Source organism: Etheostoma spectabile, chromosome 6 (assembly GCF_008692095.1).
Source record: "Etheostoma spectabile isolate EspeVRDwgs_2016 chromosome 6, UIUC_Espe_1.0, whole genome shotgun sequence".
Taxonomy (NCBI): Eukaryota; Metazoa; Chordata; class Actinopteri; order Perciformes; family Percidae; genus Etheostoma; species Etheostoma spectabile.
Genome location: NC_045738.1, coordinates 7310581 through 7338080, shown reverse-complemented (window position 1 = coordinate 7338080; position 27500 = coordinate 7310581). Strand labels below are relative to the sequence as shown.

General features: G+C 39.6%; 5 protein-coding genes across 8 annotated transcripts in view; 2 read left to right on the top strand and 3 right to left on the bottom strand.

Moving 5' to 3' along the window:
* The window catches only part of chn2 (chimerin 2), a 27685-nt gene extending 24783 nt beyond the window's left edge, over positions 1-2902 (top strand). For all 3 annotated transcript variants that reach the window (XM_032519143.1, XM_032519142.1, XM_032519144.1), the window contains 5 exons: positions 1-33; positions 286-363; positions 566-703; positions 800-905; positions 1556-2902. The exon at positions 1-33 is cut by the window's left edge and continues 141 nt beyond it. In XM_032519143.1, the coding sequence (XP_032375034.1) occupies positions 1-33; positions 286-363; positions 566-703; positions 800-905; positions 1556-1727 (527 nt within the window). In that variant the 3' untranslated portion in view covers positions 1728-2902. The remainder of the gene's footprint in view (positions 34-285; positions 364-565; positions 704-799; positions 906-1555) is intronic.
* Positions 2903-4655: 1753 nt separating this feature from the next.
* On the bottom strand, positions 4656-6489 carry fkbp14 (FKBP prolyl isomerase 14). The gene is made up of 4 exons (XM_032519145.1): positions 6107-6489; positions 5682-5833; positions 5178-5305; positions 4656-5090 (listed from the first exon to the last, which is right to left on the bottom strand). The coding sequence occupies exons 1-4, from the start codon at positions 6301-6303 to the stop codon at positions 4932-4934; spliced, it is 636 nt and encodes a 211-aa protein (XP_032375036.1). The 5' UTR covers positions 6304-6489; the 3' UTR covers positions 4656-4931.
* Positions 6490-6577: 88 nt separating this feature from the next.
* On the top strand, positions 6578-15283 carry plekha8 (pleckstrin homology domain containing, family A (phosphoinositide binding specific) member 8). Its single transcript, XM_032519137.1, has 13 exons — positions 6578-6838; positions 7318-7434; positions 7631-7786; positions 7894-8015; positions 8261-8419; positions 8549-8589; positions 8864-8982; positions 10086-10440; positions 11260-11345; positions 12621-12679; positions 13058-13259; positions 13362-13423; positions 13504-15283. The coding sequence occupies exons 1-13, from the start codon at positions 6799-6801 to the stop codon at positions 13699-13701; spliced, it is 1716 nt and encodes a 571-aa protein (XP_032375028.1). The 5' UTR covers positions 6578-6798; the 3' UTR covers positions 13702-15283.
* A 1430-nt stretch (positions 15284-16713) lies between these two features.
* Positions 16714-26204, bottom strand: colq (collagen-like tail subunit (single strand of homotrimer) of asymmetric acetylcholinesterase). Of its 2 annotated transcripts, none has more exons than XM_032518941.1 (17): positions 25539-26204; positions 24801-24910; positions 24473-24580; positions 23608-23652; positions 23409-23435; positions 22486-22557; positions 22129-22191; positions 21678-21704; positions 21516-21560; positions 21375-21410; positions 21187-21267; positions 20825-20921; positions 20099-20229; positions 19194-19313; positions 18965-19106; positions 18756-18858; positions 16714-18657 (listed from the first exon to the last, which is right to left on the bottom strand). In XM_032518941.1, the coding sequence occupies exons 1-17, from the start codon at positions 25633-25635 to the stop codon at positions 18588-18590; spliced, it is 1374 nt and encodes a 457-aa protein (XP_032374832.1). In that variant the 5' UTR covers positions 25636-26204; the 3' UTR covers positions 16714-18587. The 2 variants fall into 2 exon arrangements, with proteins under 2 accessions (XP_032374832.1, XP_032374833.1); XM_032518942.1 differs by having other exon boundaries at positions 18965-19091.
* A 375-nt stretch (positions 26205-26579) lies between these two features.
* hacl1 (2-hydroxyacyl-CoA lyase 1) overlaps positions 26580-27500 on the bottom strand; it is a 5932-nt gene continuing 5011 nt past the window's right edge. Inside the window, exon 17 of the mRNA XM_032518940.1 lies at positions 26580-26743. Within this exon, the coding sequence (XP_032374831.1) occupies positions 26711-26743 (33 nt within the window). The 3' untranslated portion in view covers positions 26580-26710. The remainder of the gene's footprint in view (positions 26744-27500) is intronic.

Sequence of the window (27500 nt, the reverse complement as noted above, 5' to 3'; positions counted from 1 at the left end):
TGGATATGTGTATTCGAGAAATAGAGCTGAGAGGTAGAATGCAGCCAATAGTCTTCACATTAAAACTCATCAATAATTATAGAGAAAGAAAAGCAGATCATAAAGTTTGATTAGTAAATTAACTTAAACATGCAGATATTCTGCAATTTATTTGCCATGATGATGAGTTTTGAATAGCTGCCTATATTTCCTCCCCTTCATTTTTTATGCCTATGTTGCAGAATGGGAGGCAGGGAAGGTGATCCCCCAAAAAACTGAGACAAGCTTCCCAAATTTCTTTTGCAGGTATGAAATCGGAAGGTCTCTACCGAGTGTCTGGCTTCTCAGAGCACATAGAGGACGTGAGGCTTGCCTTTGACCGAGGTTTGTTGACATCAGATTTATTTGCCGCAGGATTCCGGTCTCTGAGGTTTTAGTTCACGAGTTCATACTTTTAAATGAGAAGCTTGTTTCAGCTGCAGTAGAGCACAAAATAGCACTGTCCGTTATTTTGTGACATAGACAGGAACATTCAGCCTTTATTTCTAATTATATCCAAATAAAATGATATGGTTTTCATTAACAGATGGTGAAAAGGCTGACATCAGTGCCAGTGCCTATGCAGACATCAACATCATTGCTGGTGCTTTGAAGCTCTACTTAAGAGACCTTCCCATTCCAGTCATTACGTTTGACTTGTATTCCAAATTTATTCAAGCTGCAAGTAAGGGCTCCTCCACTCTGGGCTATTCCATGCCATCACTATGTTACTGGTACCTTGCAGTGCTCTGATACTAATCGTGTGACTAATGTAATGTAGAAATACCAAATGCTGATGCCAGACTGGAGGCCATCCACGAGAGTGTGCTGCAGCTCCCCCCAGCCCACTACGAGACCCTCCGTTACCTGATGGCTCACCTCAAGAGGTCAGTTCAGACACACAAGTCATCAATGCAAGGACATGCAATGTTTTTAGTTGTTGTATGTAATGAACTAAATTAAAATCCTTTGTAAAGACCAACACCTACAATAAATTATTCCAACTAACAAGTATTGCATGTATGGCTAAAGCCATGTACATCTTCTCCCCATAGCATAATCCTGTGCCGTAGACCTCCATTGACGTTGTCCAAAAAGTTAGGCTATATTCCTTTATTACAATGAACATGGGCACTGTACTTTATTTTGAGTTGATCTCACATACATCATACTACTGCCAGAAATACTCACTAGAGCTCCGCCTGTTTATTGGTCCTTAAAATATAAATGTTTTATTATAAAAATAGTCCCCTGAAAGTTCACAGTTGCTCCTTTTTAAGTAACATTTGCTAAATAAACTACAATGTCTAGCTGTATTATGATATAATTAAGCCTATTAATCCACCGAAATAGTTCAGAAGGCTAAAAGTATTGAGAGATGGACTTACACATTATTGATGTTGGTCTTTTCATGGGATTTGTTGAAAGTAAGGAAACAATAGAATGATGCCAGATCCAAATATTTTAAAACATTTGGCTGTTTTTGTATTTTGCCTAATTCTACTCCCCAGACTAGATATCTTGTTTTGTTTTACAGGGTGACACAGTTTGAAAAGGACAATTTAATGAACTCCGAGAACCTGGGGATTGTCTATGGTCCAACGCTTATGCAGCCACCGGAGCAGAATGCCTTGACAACCCTGAATGACATGAGGCAGCAGAAACTAGTGATACAGCTTATGATAGAGCATGAAGATGTCTTGTTCTAAGGACTGAGGCATACAGGCCCGAAACTAAGGACGTTTATTTATTCTGTCAAAAAGGAAATTCAAGCCACCTTGATTCTAATGCCGTTTCAGTTTAGTTTGTGATCAAATTGAACTTGAAACGCTTCTTTCTCGCATGACTGTTTTAGTTGAAGTTGGTTTAGTGTTCACATTGTCTTGTTACTGTACATTTTGGGGTTTATACCCAGCCAAGACCATCATTTTTATATTAGGAAAGGATCCAGTATTTTTGAGTACCTACAGTGCTGTTCCCTCTTCTGTTTAATTTGAAGACTGTCACTACCTGGTGTAGACTCAGTCATGATGACAGCGCTGTGTGAAATCTGCCCCAGGCAGACCGTCAATCAGTGCCGTCGCTATGTAAACCAGGCCTCACAGCAGCAGCATAGCTAATGTTCCCACCTTACATGTGTGCATATTGTTAATTTTAGTGGGAACGCTAGTTGAAATGTAACTGTAGCTCAAATCAGATCACGCAATGGTAAATATTTTAACTGTGGGTACTAAAAATATGAGACAATTTGGCACTCATGAAGCACTTTTTGCAACAAGTGTAAAGATTTATTTTGTAAAGATGTTTATTTTTGTCTTTTAATCTGCATCATGTCCTTTTGTCACAATAATATATACTGTTGAGAATGATGTTTGTTGAATTGATGTCTAAATACAAAACTGATCACAATGGAGAAAAAAAAAAGAATCAGAAGAGAGACAGTTTGTGGATTTACCATTGTCAGTGTACTCCGTGTTATGGTGAGGAATACATAGGTGGAACAAATACTGGTCATTTTAATTCACATGTCCTATTGCAAAATTCTTCTGCACACATGTTGGTTGCCAGTTTTGTAGTATTTCCATTTACATGTTGTAATTTTGGATATTTTCAGGTAAACAAATATAATCTGGAACCCATTTTTTTCTTTTATGAATGCCAGTAACATTGCTCAGTGCAGAAGCAGTTGCCATTCACTTCACGGTGCCATAGAAGTCAGTAGTCATACTACAGCTGAACCAAGCATGTTTCTTTAACACTTGGTTTGATGTGATTAAAGTAAATCCTTTCTACGAATCCATTTTATCAAAATGTATTTTTGTGATGGTTGCAATTAAAAATGTAATTTATCAAATGTTGACTTATTAAAGCAAAGATAACTTCAGTTTAAAATAGTGTGACCTGTTCTGAAAATAGTGTGACCTGTTGTACTTTCTGCCAATGTTTGTCTCCATTTAACATGATCCTACCGCATTGTGAGTGGGATAGCTGTAGAGGAGGTTAAGAGAGAAGAAAGGCCCAGCCCGATGCCTGTGATCAAAGCTTGTTTCCTGAAGCACAGCAAATTACAGAAATGTGGTTAACAACCTTTTATAAATCTTGTTACAGCTATTGCCATATACTTGAGAGGTATTTTATGTCGAAGCTTATCTAATATTCAATCTGTCCTGCCATATAACATTACCACTCGGCCAGTTTTACCTGCAGGTGTGGTCAGCAGGGTGGAATTTTACCAGATACCATATGCACTTCCTTGGTGAGAAAAACAGTGGTGCTCTTTGTGAGAGAAGACATAGTTGCACCACAGTGTTCACACTGTGGCTTGCTGCTTTAATGGCACTCTCTCTCTCGCTCTAAAAAATCTTTCTGGTTCCTGAGAATATCACTGATGCATGTCAGCCTTCATCAAAACGTAATTTCAGCATTGCAAAACATCAAAAGTACCTCTTTCTTATGTAAATATTTGCAATAGGATTAGTTCTAGTTAAAGTTGGTGACTAAAATAGCAGTTGAAATGCACAACTGCAGCATGCCTACATGTATGCTACAGTGTTACTTATTATGGTGTGATTTCCATGCCCCTCTGGGGCAACTGTGATATGTCTTTCCGTGGCTTTAATACTCATGGTGCTGATATGCTTGTTGTTAAGCCTTTGCTGTTGTGGGAGAAAGAGATTGCATCCTCCTCTATCTTAACTGCATCATCAGAATTTATTTTTTAGTCAATTTAACTTGGGTTACTGGTCCACTTTCAAGATTCACTCAACCAAAATCTTACAAAGCCTTAATTTGTATGGTTTGAGAAAAAGAATAGACTGAGAACAGCGCTGACAGCTATCACACATCTCACTGGATTCTTTGAAACAGACTGTGCTTCCTGTTGATACTAGATAGCCGATTTACTTTGTGTATCTCAATTGGAATAAAGTAAATAATCTCTTTTTCCAGGGAGTCTTAGATACTATAGATATTTTACTATAATACTTACTTTTAAATATATTTATAGGACATTTTATTTGACATTATTTTAGTAATCAATGATCCAAGTAAGAGTCACTTGTCATATGTTGACTCCCATATTTGACATATAATTAGTGTAATTTGACAGACATAATTTTTTTCCCCTACTATATATGGATTGTTCTAAAATAACTTAACTCAAAAACGGTGTTTCCTACTCCAAATTCAATGAGGCCATTTTGCATTTGGATATTGTTTTAAATAGCATTTCTGTTTATTCACTGCAAAATGTACATTATGGATGCCACTGAGGGGATTTGATGGTTGCTTAAGGCTCACTATAATACGTGAATTGAATACAAAAGTGAAATAAATTCAATGATATTCCTTTAAGGCGTGTTTGGAATATTCATCTATATGAACCTAAGGCATAGTGTTCTGTGTTTCACTCCTGATGGCATTAAATTGTATATGTGGCTACTGTCACTTTGAGCTTCCAGAAACAGTATGACATCTAGAAACTGAAAGTGCATTGTTGCTGTTTTGTTTTGAAATTTCATTTCATAAAGAGTTGTAAGCATAATACTTTCCTAAAGTCTAGAACAAGAGTGCCCTCTAGTGATCAATAAAGACGTACACAGAAGAATTATCATCTAGTATCACATCACCAAGGATGACACAGACATTTATTTCATGTAATCTTTAAGAAAAATATAATACTGTAGCCTAAATTCATCTGAGGTGGTGAGATTATCAGTGCAAATGGAGGTATAAATTCATCATGGATTTCATTTTCCATAAAATGTTCAACTAAAAATGAGACAATACTGTTCAACTGCAGTATAAAAACAAGCCAAGTAACTAATTCAACTAATTCCTCAACTTAGGTCTCTATTTTGGAGGGGATTCATGACACAAACACTACTTTTAAAAAGTAGATGAAATCAGATCTTTTAGAGCTCATCGTGTTGGTAGGTGAATTCCCTTGCAGATATAAAACCATCTTTATCTTCATCCTCATTTTTGAAGATGTCATCTACCATCACTTCATGGTGTGTGTCATTTGGCGAGTATCCATGTTTTTCAAATTCTTTCTTCAGGTACTCTTTCACCTGTAGTGCAGACAGAATCATGACATTCACTAATAGCAAAAAAAATACTTAATGCCAAAAGAAAAACGGTTTAAAATAATGTCACACCTCCTCTCTGCAGAGCTTCCAGTCATCATTGAGATCCATCTCCCGGAAAGACTCGTGTGACCTGGGACCATTCCGGATCTCCATGAGCTCAATATCAAAAATGAGGGTACTGCTCGGTGGGATCTTGCCTGTAAACCAAAAAAGGTTGTGCAATAGAACAGTGGTTCTCAAACTTTTTCACATCAAGGACCCCTAAACTGACTCAAATTAGACATCTGATAAGACTGCCCCAGGGTCCCCTACTTGATACATTTTTTTGCTTTTAGATGTTTTATCACATAAAGTGAATGAACCCAATGAGCAAACAGTCATACAATTTGCCATGGTTACTTATGGATGAAATTATAGTGAAAATAAATGATTCCCCTTTTTGTTGGGGACCCCCTGGAGGTCCCCGGACCCCACTTTGATAACCACTGCAATATAAACAGAGCGATATGGGGGAATTAGAATCAAAAGACCCTCTCTAACATCTGTTTGTGTATTACTACTAGTCTATGTTACCTTTTCCTTCCTTGCCATATGCCAGAGATGGAGGGACAGTCAGTTTCCTGCGCTCTCCTGTGCACATGCCTTTCAGACCCTTGTCCCAACCCTTGAGCACCTCTCGAATCCCAAGAGTGAACCATACTGGATTTGTATCCCCATGTTTGCGGCTGCCAAGAGTCACAAAGATCCATCACAGTTTGCTTTGAGAAAGAAAAGTCCAGTACACACAGAATGGATATCACATATGAATAAGGGTCACGTGTCTCTGCCACCTAACTAGAAGGACAGTCAAGGCACAGATAAGTGGTGGTGGGTTGTAGCACAGTTGTCCAATAGATACATTGATTTTACAGCCATAAAAGCAGTGACTTCTCCTGCACACGGAATGCAACAACATTGCACAGCAATAACATATGCAGCAGTTTCCAACAACAAATTACCTGGAATAAAACATAGTGCCATTACTCTCCAAGAATCCCTCGTGATGAACAAGAAGCATGTCTCCATACTTTGACTTACGGTAACACATGAAGGGTTTATGTATAACTTCAATTTTCACTTCTGGCTCAGGCAGTTTCCCCCCGGTGACAAACAAAAACAGTGAGGGCAATATCGAACAAATAGAAAAAATGATCATTTTTGTTTGACAAAAGTATCACTTATTCGCAAAACTTACAAAAAGCTTATTTGAACCTTTCCACACAAATGCAGTAACGTGCCCTAAAATAAATACATGCAAGAATGCCAACTACGTGGCAGCCAACTTCTGCATGAACGCCTGTACACAGCCACTGTTCAGCTGTCCGCCCTCCTCTCTCTTCAATTGGATAATTCGTTCCGAGGTGCCGCCCTTTATCTATATTATTTTATTCTATTGGTTCTTTTTTTGTGTCAATCACCATAATCTACACGCACAGTATTTATTAATCCCTCTGATGTAAACGGGAGGAACGTCGTTAGTCTCTCTTTTAGAGTTCTATTCACAAAAAGTGTACGCACTTTTATGTACGTAGGTAAAATGTAAAGCCTGGGACCTTACTCCACTAATCACGCTCGGGGCCCGATGGAGTCGCTGCAATCAGCTGTGCATCATATCTTGTTATGATAAACAAGTAAACCACATAACTAAACAATGGAAGGAATGCTGCATAAGTGGACCAATTACATAAGTGGTAAGTTAACCCTATCCTGGTTGCGTGTTATTGGATATATTTCTAGTTTTAAGGCAGCTAGCTAGCTAGCAACGTTAACGTTAGCTACCCGTCAGTCTTTAACTATCGCAGCACCACTTTGAATTATCCAACGTTAGCTTCTCTTTGACGTTGCTAAATTAGCGTTAATATCTGTTTAACGAACTAGAAGTAAACCTTATTTGTGTAGTCTTAACAGGTAACTTTATCGCTTTCTAATTTAGGAAGTTCTCTCCATCTGCCATTTCTAATCTGATTTAACAATTAACGTTAGCTGTTGCTAACACAACGTAAGGTTAACTCTTTCGAAGTTTATGAAGCTAACGTTAGATGACGCTGTTTTATTGTGACTTTTACGGATTGATTTCAAACATTGAAGCGTGAAATAAATACCCATAACGTTACTTGTTAAACAGAACCTAATGAGACCTATGATGTAAACATAAATACGTGTCTTTCAGGTTGGCAACCTCGTTGGTTTGTGCTTGATGGCGGAACTTTGTCTTACTATGACTCTCAAGAAGATGCCTGGAAAGGTTGCAAGGGCAGCATTAAGATTTCAGTATGTGAAATCCAAGGTCGGTATATGGCTCACTTGTGTGTGTGTGTGTGTGTGTGTGTGTGTGTGTGTGTGTGTGTGTGTGTGTGTGTGTGTGTGTGTGTGTGTGTGTGTGTGTGTGTGTGTGTGTGTGTGTGTGTGTGTGAGACTTTACTCTGCCTTTTGAATGTAGTTCTGACAATCATCTCTCCTTGTTTGCTGCTGTGCTTAATTAGTTCATTCCTCTGACTCTACCCGAGTTGACCTGACCATACCTGGAGAGCAGTACTTTTACCTCAGAGCCATCAATGCAGCAGAGAGGCAGAAATGGCTGGTGGCACTGGGAACATCCAAAGCTTGCCTTACAGACAACCGAACAAAAAGAGAAAAAGGTATTTGGATGCATGGATTGTGTTCTTTTCTTTTTACTTTGTTTTATTCTATTGGAAAATATTGTTATTGTTTTCCCAAAACGTTGGCTCATTTGCTGTTATTACAGAGCTCCATGAGAACACAGAGGCACTGAGAACTAAGATGTCAGAGCTCAGATTGTACTGTGACCTTCTTCTACAACAAGTAAACAAGATCAAGGAGAATGATGAGCTAGCAGACACAGCAGAGGTAAGCTTAAGGTTTGGACGAGCTGATGAAATAAGAGAAGCTGCTGTTGGTGTAAAGCTGCAGTATACAGTAGGGTAGCCCAACTTGCAACTAGCTAGACATCAAATTGTTGTGTGCTTACACTTACTTATAGACCATACATGCAGAACATGTTATCACAAGTACATTTTCTAAAGAACAGACTTAACATGTCGGGACATTTAGGGCTATGTTGGCCAATGTGTATGTGTTTGTGCGCTTTTCAGACAGGAATAGGCAATGGAAACATGGTGAAGTCTACATGCACCACCTTTCTTAAGACTCTGGAGGAATGCATGCAGATAGCAAACCGTTCTTTTAGTACAGATATGGCAACACAAAGTCCACCAGGGTCTCCTCCAGTAGCAGCCATCAAACCTCAGAAGGTAAATTTATGTCACCATTCATATGTCTAATCAGATAACTTAATAACATCTAGTATAAAAGTTACAGCTTGTTTAATTATACATGCATACATGCATATATGACCCCCTAATGTCTTGTTTCTCCAACAGATTAAACCTGTCAATCATTTAAACCACAACCTTGGAGAAAAGTACGTTGCTTTTTTCTGTCATTATGTATTTATATTGCCGGCGTTGTTTCTTCCTCACTCACTAACTGTCACACAGATGTTCAAAGTAGCACTTTGCAAAGTGTGGCAAAAATGAAATACCCATTCTCTTTGCTGTTGACACAGTAATATTTTGTTGTTAATGTTGCATTTCTGTGGCAGTAGACACAATTGCCAATTATATTTGCCCAGAATAACTCCATCCCAAGTTTAATTAACATTAACATTTAACATTGTGCTCTCACATTCATTCCAGATGGAGAGATTTGTCTGAATCTTCAGGAGAAGCAGTTGCACATGACAACCAGAGCCTTGACTCTGGAGTAGAAGGGCCAGATGAGCAAGATAGACCAGAACAACATCCTTCCCCATCAGGTGAGTCAGATGTCCCAACCAGTCAGTTTTACAAGTTTCTCGAACTGAAAACCATTACTGCGTTCCATAAAGGAAAGACCGGAAGGAAGACACATCAAAAGGGGCCTGGTTGTTGTGTGTACACCATCAGAACTGATGTGGATAGATTATATCCTTTTAGTGAGCAGACAGTGATGGATACCCAGTTACAATATTGCATTTCCCTTAGCAGTAACAATGCCTTTTTATACAAGAGGAAGCTACTGCCAGTGATTGAAAATAAGACGTAAATCTTTTCAAAGTTATTGTTTTGGGTTATCTATAATACATATGCTATCTCACTGTAAATACAATCATAAATTTCTCATAAGTGTACTGATGAGACGTCTGTAAATAATACAGTATATAAAAGAGACCTTTCTTTTGGTACATAGTTTACATCATGTTACATAAGAATATGTTACAAATGTTTGGTTCAGACTTAATACGATGCCGTAGTGGCAGTGTTACAAATCTAAGAAAATGTAGACAGAATATTTTTTACACAATTGTTTGATAGTCCAATATTAAAACAACAACTAATTGTCACTCTTTTATGAGATATGAAAGAGTTGAACATTTTGCTGGATTGTAATAAAGGTGGAAGTCCTTTCTGTATTGACCAAAAAAACCCAAACCAAAACAAAAAGAAGGTAATGAAAAGCATTTCACAAAGCGCAATGCTAAATCAGTGGGGTGCGGTCCCAGCTGAAACCAGTCACACCTTACCAAACCCAACTCTGATGTTGGTGACCTACTGAGGCTTTCAACCCATAGAAATCAGTGCAGCTATATTCAATACTTAATGTAGTGCTGCTCTTGAAGTTTGCCATATCATTTTACTGAAACAAGGGTGAAGGATGAGCATGAGGTTTGCATTGGTGTACCCTGCAAGTGGTTAATAATAAGTCTACATGAAAATTGTTCACTTGCTGATAGCTGTACAATTTTCTACACCCAGTCTGATGAAAACTGGGTGTCAGACTTGCTGCAATAAACATCTTGACCAAAACCATATTCTGTTTACCCCTTTGTCTGGTTACATACATTGCACATGTTTACTGTTTGTCTACTGCGTCACACAGACATTGATGCCACCAACAGCATCAGATCAGTCCCTGAGGGGGGAGTTGATCCTCAGTTACACACTACCAAGGATACCTCTGAGATTGAACACTACGAGCAACCAGCAGAGGAGGACGAGGAGAACGAAGCTGACGATCAGAAGGAGACAAAACAAAAGCAGAAGCACAAAGGGGACCAAAATCAAGAAAGGCAGGACATCAACAACAAGGAAGCCAACGCTGTCCAGCTTCGGCACCAACAGGAAGCTGTTCCAGACCAAGAAGAGGCTCAACAGGAAGGCCAGACTTCCAGAGATTCAACAGAGCCAGAAGACACAGAGCAGGTGGAAACTTTCTTCAGCACAATGAGTCACAGGTATGAAAATGCTACTCAGGAAGGTCACATCCTTTAGGACACATTTGTTACTGTATGAAGTTACTGTATGATTGTATGTGATAATTCACTATGACAGTATTAGGGTTAATCAATCTAAGCTCTGTGTAGTATTCTTGTCTTTTGAGGCACTGCACTTCTGCTGCAACGTTTGACTAAACTGCACAGTTACTTAGTTTGTGGAAATATATAAATTGTATTACCGTGTTGCACAGAATAGATATATAACAGGTTTGGAACATTTGAACTGAATCCATTTCAAGCTGTCATTTTAAGTGTTTTATATTAGTGTGTTCTCTCTTGATCACATGGCACAGAGAGGCCCTCATCTGATATTTGGGTTTGTAAAGCTTTTTTTTGTTTCACTCTGCATTTCAATCGTATTTTTCTTTCTTTTTCAAGAGCTTGGAGAGTGTTACTGAACAATTGACTAGAGTGTTTATGATCATTTATGTAACATTTAGTCACACCGTTTAAACATTATAATGCAGAAAATCATTGTGTCACTTAGCCAGTATTCAACTGCAAGATGGGAACTACAGTATGTGCATTTTGGAGTTGGTCTTTTAATGTTGATGAGCATTAACATTAGCCACATTAAAAACTGTCAGATAGTTGTCAAAGTAGCAGAATAGTCTCAGGTAATGTCAGGCTTAGAATTGCATGACACTCTGTGAATCATTTCTCAGGCTTGGTTTGGACGTTTGTACCATTTTCTTTTTTTCTGTTTGAGTTGATCAAATAAAAATTGAAATGGCATTCTAATATATTCTCCTGTTTGAATCTGTTCTACTTTTTTAGATTTAGTGATATAAGACTGGACGACGACAATGGTATCCCTACACAAGAGTTTTTGGACTCATGCTATGCAATAGTACCAGTATTAGGTAGGCCGGTCACTTTTCAGTCCTCCTCTTAATCTTTTCTGCTTTCTCACATGTGGTCATTTCATCCTTCTTCCCACCCTTTTTCTTGTCATTTGTTTATGCTCCGTCATTTACATCATCTGTATTTAATGAGGTGGCAGCTTTTTGTCTTTGGTTCATCATCATCTATTCAGGCTGTGATTATTTCCTCCTGTACCTGAATGTCTTTCTGTGTTCTTTTCTTTGTAGCCTAACAGTCTATCTTGATAAGTTTGTTGTTAGGTCATGCTTGCTCATGTGGCTGTGTTTGGCCTGGTCTGTGTGCACTACACATCCACACAGTGAACTACACATAGATACATATGGCCATACAATACATTTTTGTTGACTAAAAATAAGTTTTATCAGATTTGGTCCCAATAAATATGAGTACAGGTTGGATTAGATTTTTGATCATCTGTAATTACCTGGAGGTATGAGAGACTTACAGAGAGATTTAACAACAGTGTTTAATTTGCACACACGTCAGAGGGTCAGTGTAATATGTAATGGATAATGTAGAGCAAGTGGGTCATCATTAAACCGGGTACATTATCCCACCTATTACATGGATACTTACTAAAGAAATCAATAATTTGACACAAAATATTGATTTAAAAACTGGTCCAGAGTCTATGATCAAAAGCTGCATGTGTAACAGAATAAGAGACCGTAGAATGCTGTAATTGACCAAATAGGATCAAGTATTCAACAAAGTTGTGTAATAAAAAAAATTAAAAAAAATGACATGGCTTTGTTGAATATTCAATTCTCATTGGTCAATTACAGCATTCTACGGTCTGTTATTTATGGCAGTCCGCTGCTATAAATGACAGACTGTTCTGATCGTAGACTCTAGAGGACCATTTTTAAATTAAGGAAATCATTTTTTAAATTCATAGTTGATTTCTTTATTAAGTAGGCATCCAATAAGCAGGACAATGTAGAGCGAGGAGGTCCTCAGTTACAGCCTAGATCAATGACATGGACCCAGATACAAGTAATACCTGTTTGATATTGCGTCCGCCATGCAGCATGGTTTCAGAAATGCTAAGGATCTAAGGTCGTCTAGTGTTTCACAAGCCATCATTTTCTTCCCAGCAAAACTTGCAGTGAAAAGGTGAAATCTTCTGAACTTGTGACACAGGGTTTCTTGCCCTGAGATGCATTCATCACTGTCCCAAATATTAGGACACCAAACTAAGAATCCTTTCTTCATAAGGAACAAAGAAGTGATCATGGATTTTCTGTTCTCAGACAAGCTGGGATCCACTGTGTTTGCGCCAGTTAAAATGGATTTTGTTGGAAATATCAAGGTGCGTGTACATGTCATTAATATGTTACCTTAAAGCAGATTTAACTGTTCAGAAGTGCCTCTAAATCTTGTGTTAAACATAGTTTGCCAAATGGGATAAATCAACATTAGTGCTTTATGATCTCCTATACAATATTTCAACAAGGAGATTTGCTGTATATAATACTGCTTAACTTCTTGTTTAGCTTGAAAGTCAGGCATTTGGCTTATCACTCCTCTTATCATTGTTCTGTCAATGTACACTTGATCAAATAACTTTTTGAGCTGTTAAAAAGTAGGACTTATAGTTTTGGTAAATCAAAGAAAGAATGATGGCAGAGTAGAATCAGGATCATTTTAAGTTCAGGTTACAATATCAACCTGTCTCTTAACCCTGTAGAAAATTCACCAGAAGCTGATGTCGGAGCCTGACAGCTTCCCCACACTACAGTCCATCGTGCTGCATGAAGTCCAGACAGAGAATGCCCGGGTGCGTAACTCGGCCACTGAGGCTCTGCTGTGGCTTAGGCGGGGACTGATGTTCCTCAAAGAGTTTCTGTCAGAGGTCAACGCAGGAGAGCAAGACATCCATGGAGCGCTAAGTGAGTCAGATTTCTACGATGCACAAATCTACAAACTAGTTAAATAAGTGGAACCTAATGCACGTGCGAGATTTGTAATGTTCTTTCTCTTCTCTCACCCAGATAATGCCTATGGAAAGACCCTTCGGCAGTACCACGGATGGGTTGTGCGAGGCGTTTTTGCTGTAGGTATTTCTTACCTTCTTATTTTCTTGAGGTTCATCTGTTCCTGGAGTGTGACCATCGCCTGCTTCTATTTCCCCAGTTGGCGCTGAGAGCTGCACCGTCTTATCAAAGTTTCGCCGCTGCCTTAGTGTCGAGAGCGGGCGACGAGCTGAAGGGCGGCTTTACCAGCGGGGTGCACCGGGACCTGGGATTGTACCTGCCTGCCATGGAAAAGCAGCTGGCCATCCTAGATGCACTGTATGAAGAATACAACCTGGAGTCTGATGAAGTGGTGTGAAATTTGCAACAGAGAGAGGAAGGACAAAACTTGACCCCAGGGGCAGTAGTGGCTGACCACTGAAGGAGGGTGCCAGATGTATTAAGTGCATCTTGTGTACAAAATAATTGAGCGTGTCCCTGTGCCAGTGTGAGGTGTTTTCAGTGGTTGTTAAACTCTAGGACAGTGGAGGGTTAAGGTTTTCGAAGAAGGTATTAATGTCTGTATGTTTTAACAATTTGGACATTATTGACAAAATGTATTTTCTAGGTCTTGTTTAAAAGACCATTGACAGTGTAGTTTTTTTTTTAGCCCTATTATGCAGAATCCAGCCATAATGATTCATTTGTTTTTGGTGCACACTGTGGCTGTATTGTTTTTGTGTGTGTGTGTGTACAGGCACATAACTACAAAGTATTTGGTTCTAGTGATTTCCTTGGTCAAACATTTGTGATTTCCGCCAAAGTAATTTTTAATCAAGATTGTCCTGTTTCCTCAGATTCACAAAACAGGGTAATACTTAAAACTAACACAAAGCATTATTTGGACAAAAACTTTGTCAGATAGTTCCCCTGCCTAAAATGTATGTGATGGAGTTGCATACTAACTAACTTTAAGCATTCTGGCTAAAAAACAAAAAAGGTTATTGCGTTGACTGTTGATTTTAGGAAAGGATGTTAGATTTATATTTGTCTTTCCCTGCAAATGTAATATAAATGCTGCAGTTTGACAATTTTTTCTTTTTCATCGCTAACATGTTATGAACAATTGCTGTTGAGACTTTGCGTGGGACCAAAAAGAAGCTATCAAGTGAATGGCTTTAGCCTCTGCTGCCTATAGTACCACAACACACAAGAATGAAATAATACAGTGTAGCTGTAAGTACTGACAACTGCTGAATACTTTAGTGGACATCCTCTGCACAAAACCAATGCATAGAATGCATTTCCACAATGTTTATTTATTAAGTCTTAAGTTATAAAGTTCACATTATCATCATGGGGACCAGCTCAGTCCAGCTTTTGTATGGACATTTGTACACATAGAGCATGTTTATTGCTTGCATGGTTTTGTGTAATAAGTAACATAGGTACCAATGGAAACTGAATAGGCCAAGGACTTTAATTAACAAAGTTAATAAATAATCCTGAAGGGGATAGATGAAATGTTAAAATACATTGCTTCTCATTTATCTCTGTACTGATAATGAACAGCGACATTCAGCTACTCTACAGATGTCATCTCGCCCATGCACTGACCAGCCGTAGGTATTATTTTATGATGTCAACTCAACAAGGATATGATTGGTAGGACTCCACCTCCCATTAGAACAAAGCAGGAACATTAACCTGGGGCTTTTCTTTTTTACCAAGACTGACATACCACGTAGTATTTTTAACTTTACTCTCACTTGTCTTTTGTGTTTACAGGTAGGCATACAGTAATAATTCTTGGAGTAAGTCATTTGCAGCAGGTTTACATCCCTGCAATGGCTTGTTTTCTTGTCAAGTGTTGATCCTCAGAATATTCCATTGTAACATTGCAAACACTTTTTTTTTTGTATGACTGTATATAAGATGCTATTTGATTTTTACATAATAAATAATGAAGTGGTCTTAGGGTGTGTCCAGACCTGTTGTAGTCAAATATGTTATTAATAGATTATATTTTATATCAGTTAATGTTAAGGCCAACCTTGGTGACTTTAATGTTGAGTATGTAATTGATTCTTTACATTTCACCAGTTAACTGAACAAATAGATGAGTAAGCAAAAGATAGTAAATCTGCACAGGTGTTTGGTTAAACAACAGTGACACTGAGCTCAAATAACATTGTTGCATACTTTGCTGTGAGTGTTTTGCTGGTGCAGCAGTAGTGTGTCCTCTGTTAGGACCACAGCACCCTGCCCGCCAACCATTCCCGCTTTTAGGTCAGGGACTTTCACTCCGCTTGGACCAACAGCTGGGTCCCTGCTTGCTTCCTGTTACCAAGGCCACCTTTGTATCGCTTCTTCTGCAACAGCTTTAACACTGCACCAACAAGCCTGCACTAAAATAACCCCTTTTGTTGGGGGAAAAAAGTTTTGGATTTCAGTTCATCAACTTAATACCTGGTAGAGCTCAAATTAAATTCTGCTTCATACAAATTTAACTTTAAGACATTGTCTTTGAGATGAAAAATCAATACAAAAAAAACCCACAACAGCTATTAGTTCATCAAGTATTTATACCTAATTCAATTTTACTTATAGTGTCAAATCGTGACAGATGGTATCTCAGGACACTTTACAGAGTAGGTCTAGGCCACCATCTATAATTTAAGAGAACTGGTCAAAGTTCACAAACTCCACAAATGGAGCACAAACCTTTTTATTACCGAGCAGTGGAATCAGTTTGGCCACATCTTCTCCAGAGACATTTAGTGCTGTACTGAGACATCTGTGGTACAAATCTGATTGGCCTGGTCAGGGGAATGCACATGATGGAATAAATACGCCAAGGTAAGCTTTTACTCAGGGCATCTCTGCAGACAAATTGTCCTGATGTGATTTAGAAAAGAAATATGGCATGCTAATAGAGTTATATGGTTGCGTCGAGACTCAAACATCTCTGCTGCAACACGGGCTGGCTGCCCGTGCCCAACCTGTATCACTGTGCCTCATCTTCAGACAGACTCAGCTCTGAGGGGGGCTCCATCGAGACAGAATGAAAAGATGAAAAACATTGTCATGTCTGAGAAAACAGCAAGGTTCACTGTGTGGTCTGGTAACTATTTAGTCTTACGCTGCACTTTGCAAGGAGCTGCTGACAGCCTCTTTTTTCCACTTGATAGATATCTGCTTCTTCTTTTTTTTTACTGTGAGTGCTCTGAAAGAACATCAATAGCATCTCTATTGCTGTCTTTAGGCTTTTTGCACAGCCTCCAAATCACTGTCACCACTTGCTCACAACACACAGCAAGCAAAGCTGCTGACAAACCCCGGACCCAAGTTTAAAGATGCATGTGTGTTAAGACAGAGTGGAAAGCTTTGAATGATTTAAATTACTGTTTTATTTCTTTTTAAAATGATCAACAACTGCAGTATAAATCTTATCAGAGCAATGAAACAAAATGAGCGTTCACAATCCCAGTCACAGTGCATAATATGTTTAATAAAGCCTTACAGTACGTTACCACATGCATGTTATGTTTCAGCATTGTTGTGCATACACAGTAGATGATACAGCACAGCAGCACAGGCAGCACATTCAACTCAGTTTCCAAAAGGGATTTTAGCTTTTGTGCATGGCACAGTTCATCACTTCATCATATAAGGTGTGTCATACGTACAGTACTTAGCTACACTCTGGGCAGAGCAAGACTGATATTTCTTAAGACACCTGCTACGCTGATGAATGCAATGATTTACAAAACAGAAGCGTGGAAGCGTTTCACAATCATTAGCATGGTATCACAAGCATGCGGAGACGATATAGTAACAGTCTTTATCTTTTGATTCCTTTTTTTTTTTTTTTACAGAAGAACCACTTTATATAACACCTGACTACATCTATGTATGGCTGAGACAGGTCATCCTTGGCACTGTGACTCATCCAGTAGCTTATGGAAAATGTTTGCTTTTATCAGCAAAGTCATTTTCACCATTGGTGCCCAACACACAGCATACTCCATCTACACTGTAAGGTCTACTGTTGAGTTTTTGTGTTGCTGTTTATACTGTAAGACAGAAAGACTGGATAAAGAGGTATTAGAGTAAATACAGTAATGACCATAGAACAGACTGGAATTGAAATTCCTCCCCTTTAGCAGCTACAGACTATCCCAGCCTTTCCTGTGCAGTGAGACAATTAAGAACATAACAGTTTCAAGCCTTCATATACAGTATATTTCATTTCTCACTGAAGCGCAGCGCTGGGAAGAAACTCGGGTTATCTGTGTGCTTCAGCTTACAGTCACTGCCATTCAGTTTACAAAGAGAGTAGTAGGGGTTGCCTTTGAAAGGTGCTGTGTGGAGCTACATTACCTGTTGGTTCCTGAGAATTATTTTTGGATTTATGAAACCTTGTCCAGACTGAATGTCTGGACAAGTCCCTGTCAAGCACAGTACAACCACAAGATGATGAGGCCAAGTCGGCCTCTGAAGTGTGGCCTCCCGGTATAACAGTCTCAGTCAAATATTACAAGTGCATAATTCATGCCCGTTCACCTCCATCCCTAACCATCTATATTGATTGTACTATATGCCTGGTTTTACCTTTTACAACTTTAAAATCCTTGATGTAATATTGAGACTACAAAGTACAAGCCTTGTGGCTATAATAAGTAAAGTGATGGGTTTCATGCTTGGATAATGACAGCTGCTGTCATGGTCTTAGTAATCCCAGCCTCATGCAAATACTGTGCATTGTTGACGCAGCAGTAGAATACCTGAGGCCATGGCTCTGGATGTCCTACTGCCTCTCTTTCTCAACAGTAACTGGGTCAAGATTAATACGCCTCTGGCCCGGCTACTGCTCCTCTGCAACATCTCCCACTGGCACTTAATTAAGTCTTGGCTGTCACACAACTGTTGCATCCAGAGGCTGATTCATGGTGAGGAGAACAGTCTTAAGTCCTGCTTGTAAAGACTGAGTCCAGTTGTCCTGTGCATTTCCTATGTGTGGGTGAAGGTTTTGTCACTTCCACTGACCCGACTATAACTCTTGGGAGCTACGTGGCATCTCAGCAGCAATACAAATGAGTTATATTTATATATACGTATATGTTTCATTTTTTCTTTCATCAGTGGAATCAGTGGCTGCCTCTACCGTCACAGTCTCTTGCTTGGAGCATTATTGTTCTTTTTTTCCATGAAAATATTCCAAATAACACAAAGAGGATCCCGCTGCACTGTACAGCTTCCTGCTCAAGTAAAGTACTTGCAGTTTGTGGAGTCAATAACACAGTACGGTGTGCACTTGAGGTGACCATAGGACCTGCGAACAACAGGGGAAACAACAACCCTTTGCTCAGTTTAAAATGTCAACAAAACATTTCTCACTTTTGTCAACATATAGTTGTATACGGTGCTTACCCTGGAAGATATGAATTACACGTCTGGTATCCAAAGTCCTTTCCATCACACTCCTCAGCCCCCTCATAGCGGTATCCGTCTCCACAGTAAGCATGTTTACACTCTGGGGTAAGGAGAGACAGCAGAGGTTGAGGGGTCAAGTTTTATGTGCACAGCAAAGTACAACTTAGAAGCTATAATAGACCACCTCATGTGGACACGTGACTTACTAACACAGCCGTCAGTGACAACTCTGTTTTTGTCATCACACTCCTCCGCGATGGAAATCTGCACAATCCCGTCACCACAGTAACCTTCATCATCAGGTGCATTTTCCATGGACTGGAATGGTGTCAACTGGAATGGAAAAGTCTTTTACAGAGTTTAAAAAAGTTGGAAAAAAAATCAACATGTGTAAAACAAGATGAAATATTCTGATTTTGCAGCATGCAGTGGTACCTGGATTGGCAGCCAGCCATCAATGTCTTTGAAATAGAGAGATCTCTGGTCTTTGCGAAATGCCAGAGCATTATCTGTGTGAAGGCGCTCTAGTTCTTCCTCATTGCTTACAACAAATATCTGACAGAAAAGCAAAGTGAGGAAATTGACTGTCATGTTTTCAATATTTAGTGCATTTGGAATTATATGGTTGGTGCAATGGAGTGCAATTTGGAGAATTAAATCTTAGCAGTATGTGTCTCAAAGCAATATTCATGTCTTCAGTGGGCCTACTTTTATCTCTCACAACTTTCTATATTTAAATAATTAACTCAAAAGTTATTAAACCCCACAGATGGAGAAACTCTGCACTGGCCAAATGGACACATTTTTCCGTTCCTGGAACCCGTTTTTAATTTACTTTGAAAAAGCTAAATTAGATTAGATTAGATTAGATTAGATTAGATTAGATTAGATTAGATTATACTTTATTCATCCCACGACGGGGAAATTTTGTTGTTACAGTAGCAGCATTTTTCAATAACAGCAAAAAACGATTACAGTAACCTATCATGTTTCTGTATTAACAACCCTTTCTCCTGCTGCTGTATTGTATTGAATATGACTGTAGAGAACCGGCAATAGCTACATCTGAGCCCTGTTTGTTTGTTTATCTGTTTAATTTGAAAATGTAAATAAAATATGAAAAAAAAAAAAAGTTATTAAACCCCAATAACCCCCGGGTTTGTAAAAATAGCATCTACTGGCTTAATATCAGAGATTTTTAAATACAAACAGTACATTTTATCAAAAGCACCTAACATTGTTGAAACATAATTGTGATTTGAGTTTGAGTTTTTTTCCACGATGTGCACAAAATACTCTACGTAACTTTTTTGCTTTTGACAAAACTATTAATTCCTCACCGCTGGTACTTTGGGATAGTTTCCTCTAGAAGGATAGTCATCAAATGGAGAATTACTGAGAGGGCTGCAACTACACTTTCCAGGAGGCCCTGGTGGACCACGTGCACCCTTTGTTCCGACCATGTATAGTCCTAAACATAACCAGAGAGGAGAAAATGTTATATGAAAAAGACACAAAACAAGTTTCTAGTAACTAAAGTGAGGAGCTAAGGTGAAGTGTTGCTGAGATTAAAGTCTACACAGCTGATATAAATACAGTATGCCATGAAATGTGGTATCTTGGATTCATCTATCAAGAAGCAAACGCAATTGACTCAGAAACCTGATCAAGATTACAAATGTCACGTTATCTGGTGACATAATATTTGTAAAACTGCAAGGGAGGCTGGCCATCTGTGAATCCATTTTTAGGCACATGATGTCAAGACAACATTCATCTTGGGAGATAAAGTTTCTCTGGTGCTAAATAAGCCTGCCGGTGTTACCTCTAGACACTGGTCTAAAGTGTGCTTCCTTCTGCTGACACAGGTGTTTGCTGCATCTCACACCAGAAGCACAACTTTTCACACACTCTCAGAGAATGTGCAGAGCCCCACACAAATCAATCCCTTTAAAGGGGTCATAGGTAAATTCATGCACTGACTGAACAAGATGTCAGTCTTTTTATATTAGTATACACAAGAGTTTTAAATTTGTTAAAACATTGAAAAAGGTAGACATTCTTACCTGTGGCAGGTGAACCAGGAGGACCAGGGTGACCTGAAATCCCCTGTGGGCCTGCAGGTCCCATAGGACCAACGCTGCCAGTGTCTCCTTTCCATCCCTGAAACACGATCAAAATGTTACACAAGGTGGTCATATTTTAAAAGTTTCTTCACATAATTTTTCAGAGATCAAAAGGTTTACAACTAATGCTCAATCCTGAGTGTTCAGTAAGACATTTTGGGCATAGAAAAGTATTTTTTATGAGTGCACATGAATTAGATTTGGAAGAGAAATCATTAAAACAGAAATTACAGTTCAATTTGAGAAACACAAATCTAATGTAACAATGCAATCAAAATGTTACATGTCCACGGACTCCTCACCTGCTTGCCTCTCTTCCCTGGTCGGCCAGTGGGTCCTCTGTTTCCTGAGATCCCAGGTTCTCCTTTTGTACCCATTTCACCCTGCACAACAAATCAGATTGACTCAACATTCAAATTCGTTAGATTAGGAAAATTGTAATCCTGCAGATTGACTTCAAAACTCGTCCTTGTTTGAATGTGTTTCTCACTTTTTGTCCGAGCATTCCTGGGAAACCCATCCCACCCTGCAGATAAAGAGCAGTAAATTATAATATCAATTTAGATTACATACAGCAGATATACACTAGTACTGCTACTTCGCAACAACCCTACTGATAAACTCTGCCCACCTTGTCTCCTTTCACTCCACTTTCACCGCGATCGCCTCGGGAACCCTGATGGAGCAGATTACAGTGTGTTATATCACATTAGGGCTATATGAAAAAGAGATCTTAAGCAATATATCCTATTGTATTTTCTACTGAATGATAATTAGCAAAACTGTTCCATACCTTTTCCCCTTTATACCCAGGTAAACCCTAGAATTGAAGATACAAAACATCCAAGATGAAATAAAGTAGTGTTCATGCCAGATCATGGGGTCACTTAGAAATTTCCATTCCACTCCATTATAGACAGAATACCAGCTGATCTGAGTGGGTGGCTGATCTTTAATGCAATATATACATTACTGTTATCAGCAACTATTCCTCCAATGTTCCAAAGGCACACGCTGTTCACTAATCTGACATCATTTTAAAAATGTAACTGAGCAAACATTGGAGAACCCTTTTGCAATTATGTAAGCACATAATGTAATCTGAAAACTGCTGTCCTGGTTAAAAAAACAATGCAACTGATCTCAGCTGGTATTCTGTCTATATTGGAGTGCAATGGAAATTTCTAAGTGACCCCAAACTTTTGACCGGTAGTGTGTATATATAGTTCATATGTATCTCATACCCTTGGCCCAAATGGTCCTCTAGCTCCGGGCAAACCCATCAGCCCTGGGTCACCTTTCTCACCCTGACACACAGAAAAACATTTAGAATAAGATAAATGTAGATTGGCTTCATTTTTTGAGACACCAACTCAAATTTTACCCACACCCCAAAACAGAAATTATATGTTCAGACTTTGAATTTAAGGTTCTTTAATACTATTTAAACCAAGCATTTATATAGAAAAAGTTGTTACATAACAGAAGTCACAACACAGATCATAGCTAACACTCATCTACCCTACCTTGAATTGGCACTTACTGGTCTCATCTCATGCCATATTTTATATCATCTACATTATGAGGTCTGACTTACTCACTTTGGGCCCACTTGGTCCAGGCCATCCAGCTGGTCCTTCTTTCCCAGGAAGTCCAATAGGACCTGTCCGACCCTTACGGGAGACATCACTTTTAACACGTGATCTCAAATATAGAAATACCTAATTAAACAATTACTGTCACAGCTGCAGTAATCTGATCATGAAATCAGGACCTCTTAAAAAAAAGAAAGAAAATAAATCTAAGTGCAGGATTTGCTGCATAAGCTGACAGCCTGCTTACTACAGTATTTATCAAACACTGCTGCACATGTAGGGGGAGAATGACTCCAACGAGCCCTGTCACTTTGCTCTCTTTAATTAAATGATGGGCTGTATATAGAACAAGAGCCCGTGCTTGTGGGAAATAAAATGATTTATGACCTGGCTGAAGCACTAAGCTAAATTGCACCGCAGTGCTGCAAAGCTGCTCAGTCAGGCCACCAGCCAGGGACGCTCTCCCACTGGGACGCTTTTGCTGCTCAACCACAGCGACCGATCATTTAAGGAGGTCACTTCTCTTCTGCCAGCCCTAATCACACACTGTGCTCTGAGCTTTCAATAAAGCTGTGTGGGCTTGATCCTTCTGTTCTAATAGAAAGGGAGGGCCATCTGACAGGGAGGCCTGATGCTGGATGTCTTTGAGTGGTCAATACTGAGACGATATATGCTCCCTTACATTGAGTAGGAGACCATCCCTCTGCCATCAAAACAGCCTGTCTCAGCAGCTCTGCATCCATTGCATCCTGTCAGTGTGTTTGTGCTGTCTCCTGTCAAGGTTGTACATGCTCACAATTCCTTTATATACACAACCAGGCAATGGCAGCACTCTGAGTTAGAGCTAGTGAGCGAGGGGAGACACTGTATCTCATATTTGATTAAATCCACTTAGCGGAGAATATGGAGTGATTAATGAAGACTCTCACCTTTTGCCCAGGTCTTCCGATTTCTCCCTGACAACAGGATGCGGCGGAGGGGACAAAGACAGTAGCTATTTAACGCACTTCCAGCAAGCATCTTTCAGTCAATTAAACATGAGCTTACAAAATAACAGGTAGCTTGTAAAATGTATAATGAGCTACATAAATGAGATGACACTAGAACATGGGGAAGTGAACTGCTTACCCTTTCTCCCTTAGGCCCTCCTATCCCAGGTAATCCAGGTGGACCCTGGCGGTCATAATAAACAGCACATATAAGCCATTGCTCATAAATCTCAGAGACATCTATCTAAATTACTTTTATTATCCACAACATCCCACCACAAAGTCATGTCTGCTTCTGGGAGCCCACAGATGCAGTTTCAATTAGTTAAAAGCTGAGTGGCCACTATTGATTTCAAAGTGCCTTGTGGGTCTTTTTTTTTTTTATATAAACCGAAATGGTGCGGCAGTCCAGCTGGTGCTGTAACAACCTGAGATGAGCAAAGCTTTACCAATCATTTGTTAAATCTGCTTTTTTGCTTATCAAATGCTGAGCTAACAGAGAACAAGGTTTAATATTGACCCAAAATGTCTTTGGATCTTTCATCACCAGAGTACACAAACATACAGACACATGCTTGAGTTGGTAATCCCTGGAATTTACGCGACCCAGTACCCCTTTCCAGGCAGACAGCTCTTCGGACAGTTTCTGAGAATGATGTGTGGGGCACTGGCAGCCAGTGGAAAAAAGCTATTTGTGTCTGAGCTAAATGAAGGGCGTTAATGGGCCACTGTGTTGCATGGGCCAGAGAAATCCCCATCTCCTGCTCAGCAGGAACTCTCAAGTTGGAGAGGAGATGGAGCTGATACGTTGTTGGAGTACTGATTCTTAACACCTCGAAACACCAGAGACAGTCTGTGATTTAGCCATCTATCTTGACAGTGAATCATACGTAAGTCAGAATGTGGGAGGTGTGTTGGGATGGCGTAATGATGCTAATGCCAGATCTGCAGTACATTATTCATGCTGTGATAACCATGATGTTTGGGAAAAGACTGGATCTTACCTGCGGGCCAGAGGGACCAGCAGGCCCACGGGGACCTGGGACACAGGCATAACCGTTGTCCTTATTACCCCGCTCTGACTCCCCACCGTTATTTGAAATGTCTTCATTCTGTAAAATGAAAATAAAAATTCTGTATTTCTTGTACAGCTTTGACGAAGTAGGAAATTCATCCCATTCTTGACACGAAAATTCAAACTCCACCATCTGAGTGTTTTCATGGTATTATTTTGGGGTCAAAAGGCAGTTAAGTTTTGGGCAGTTTGGGAATTGCCCAAGGGTATCAACAGTCAGATATTCCACAATAGAAAGTCACATGACTTTGACTCACATGAGTGTGGCGGCGCCAAAGTGAAGGGGGTGGAGGAAACAGTGGGGGTGGAGGCAGATTCAGTAAACAGCATGGGCTGAATCTTCTCTGCTGCTCCTGGGATCTAAGAGCTGTGCAAGGTGGGCATGCAGTCAGTCACACAGGCGATGATGCCGAGTGTCAAAATCAGAAGAAGACAGTCAGACAAGGTCATGTTTGTTGTCTTCTGCAACAACTGAATGTCAAACCTCTTCATCAACATTATGCTATGACACATGAACATGCACAGGCAACTGTGGCACATCTAATGTGACATGTTGCCAACAAATATCCCACACATACAGTCATAATTGGACAAGTCAGAGAGGTTAGAACATGCAGGAGCAGCATTAAGCGAAAGGGAAACAGGTGCAAACTATCAAATCATCACACCCATCCAGCAGAGTTCCTAGAGCTGGACACAGATATGAAGTGCCTGTGCCTCTCACTGAAGGACTGGAGCTGGTCTCGCTATTTATAGAGGCATTTCCAGTCTACCTCATGGGGGACAAGAAAATAAAAACAAGTGTATTTTACAAAGATAATGAGCTCAAAATTAATCCCAAAACTAGACATTTAGTTTCCATGCTTTTACAGCCCGACTCCCTCAACACCTGTGCATGAATAGTACTGTATGTACAGTACAATACAGTACAGTACAGTACTCACATACACATACACACACACACACGCTGAAGCACAGGATTACAATATTTTTACCTGCTGGAAATGAAACAAAGCTATCCAGAAAAGAGGATTGAGCCAGGCCATAACAAAACCACAGCGGCAGATACAGTCCAAGTGTTAGAAGAGTCATGCTGCTCCAGATAGTTGCCTGACTTTATTTCTGAGCCACAGCAGCCCTCACACACTGCCTTTCTCTTTCCCTCTCTCCTCACTGTCCTCTCCCTATACTCCCCTCCCTCTCTGCTCCGTCTCCTTTACGCCCTCAGAAGAGGGTACGCCGACCAATGCCCATTAAATCTTTCCTCTGCATCAGTGTGCGCTAAAATTACAGGAGACAGCCTGCCAGTTGCTTTGAGTGCCAATATTAGATCTCTACTACTGCTGGGCGTGCTTTTTATTGTTTCCACTCCTCTTACAGGGGGACTTATCATGACTAACCTTCAGTGGGCTTTCCTGCAACAGCTTCAAATAGGGTTCTACATGCGGTGTCCTTTGTGCATCCTGAGACGACTTTCATTTTATCAGGTTATGTGTAATTATTAGTCCATCTTTTTGTATGCAGTACACTGTGCATCCCCTTGTGCATTGTGGTGTTCATTTAGTCCAGGCCAGATTGGTTTTTAAACTGAGATTGGTTGTCCCACAAAATTAAGTGCGTGCATTTCCAAGGAAGATTTGTGGGATGTGAGAGTAATAAAAACAATGGAAATGCAAGCAATATAAATTAACATAAACTGTATTGATATGAAAATTATATACTTTGCATAGATTACAATAGTGGACAAAATGTATAATTTAAGTTTGCAGGAGATTGTGAGTAAAGAATGCAAGTTGATATAAACTACTAAGAAACACAAATTTAATAAAAACAAATCAAACTGTGCAATAAATCACAACGTATGTTGATATTGCATGAGTGCTGCTAGAGACCCTCCGTCCATGTGTTTTAAGATGTCCCTGACAAGGAATGAATATGCAATTTAATAGGCTAATGATCCATACACTGTACTTTCACAACATTACTGATTAGATTTACTATGTGAAAGGAAACAGATTTGACATAAAGGAATAAAGACAAATAACATTCAGTTCAAGCGTCAACATGTTTTATTGTTGTATTTTATTGTTATTTATTTTTTTTCCAGGTTGTGTTTCCGGTTTTGATAATGTTCTGGATAGAGGAGGATGCAGAGCCTTCTTTCCGTCTATAGGTTGGAACGTGTGAGCCAAGGAAACTCCTGCAAATACAGAGATGAGGCTATTTTATGTAATGGTCAATGTTGAGTCCATTTAGTTTCCACATTTAAAAACTGAGTTTTGTTAAACACAAGGTACCCGCAGGGTTCTCCGTGTTAAATTTGAGACTTTTTAAGACCATTTTAATATCACATAGGGTGACGCCAAGTCAGAGATTCATTCCCCAAGAATTATTTACCATGTAACGTTATGCCTCAATTTTATAAAACATTTTGAGACGATAAATAGTGCATGCACTGTTTGAGAATAAACTTTAAACCTGAATATGGATAACAGTCAGGAGGCACACACTGAGGGCAGCAAACATCAAAGAAGGGGACACGACTTTCTCCTGGTCACAGAGCGCTCAGCACCATGGATACAGCCCTCAATACAACCTTCAAACATGTCTGCAAAGGGTTGCGTGGATACATTCAACATAAACACAGAGGGCTATGTTTTCTAATTATGGGGACCCTGAAATAGAAAGGTCAGGTTGGTATGAGGTGGAGGGATTGTGAGAGAATTACAACAGTTCTGCAGAGCACCTGTAGTGTGTGGATTACTGTTCAGTGAGGCATGTCAGCCACGCAGCCCTTAAGGATGAGAGGAGAGCCGTTTGTTGCTCTACACTACTCATGAACTCAGATGCTGCTGTTTTTAAATCACGCCTGGATCTGCTGCTGCAACTGTCAATGTCATTCAAGTCATTGTCCATCTCTTTTCTGTGCTACTTCCTGGGGGGGGGGGGGGGGGGGG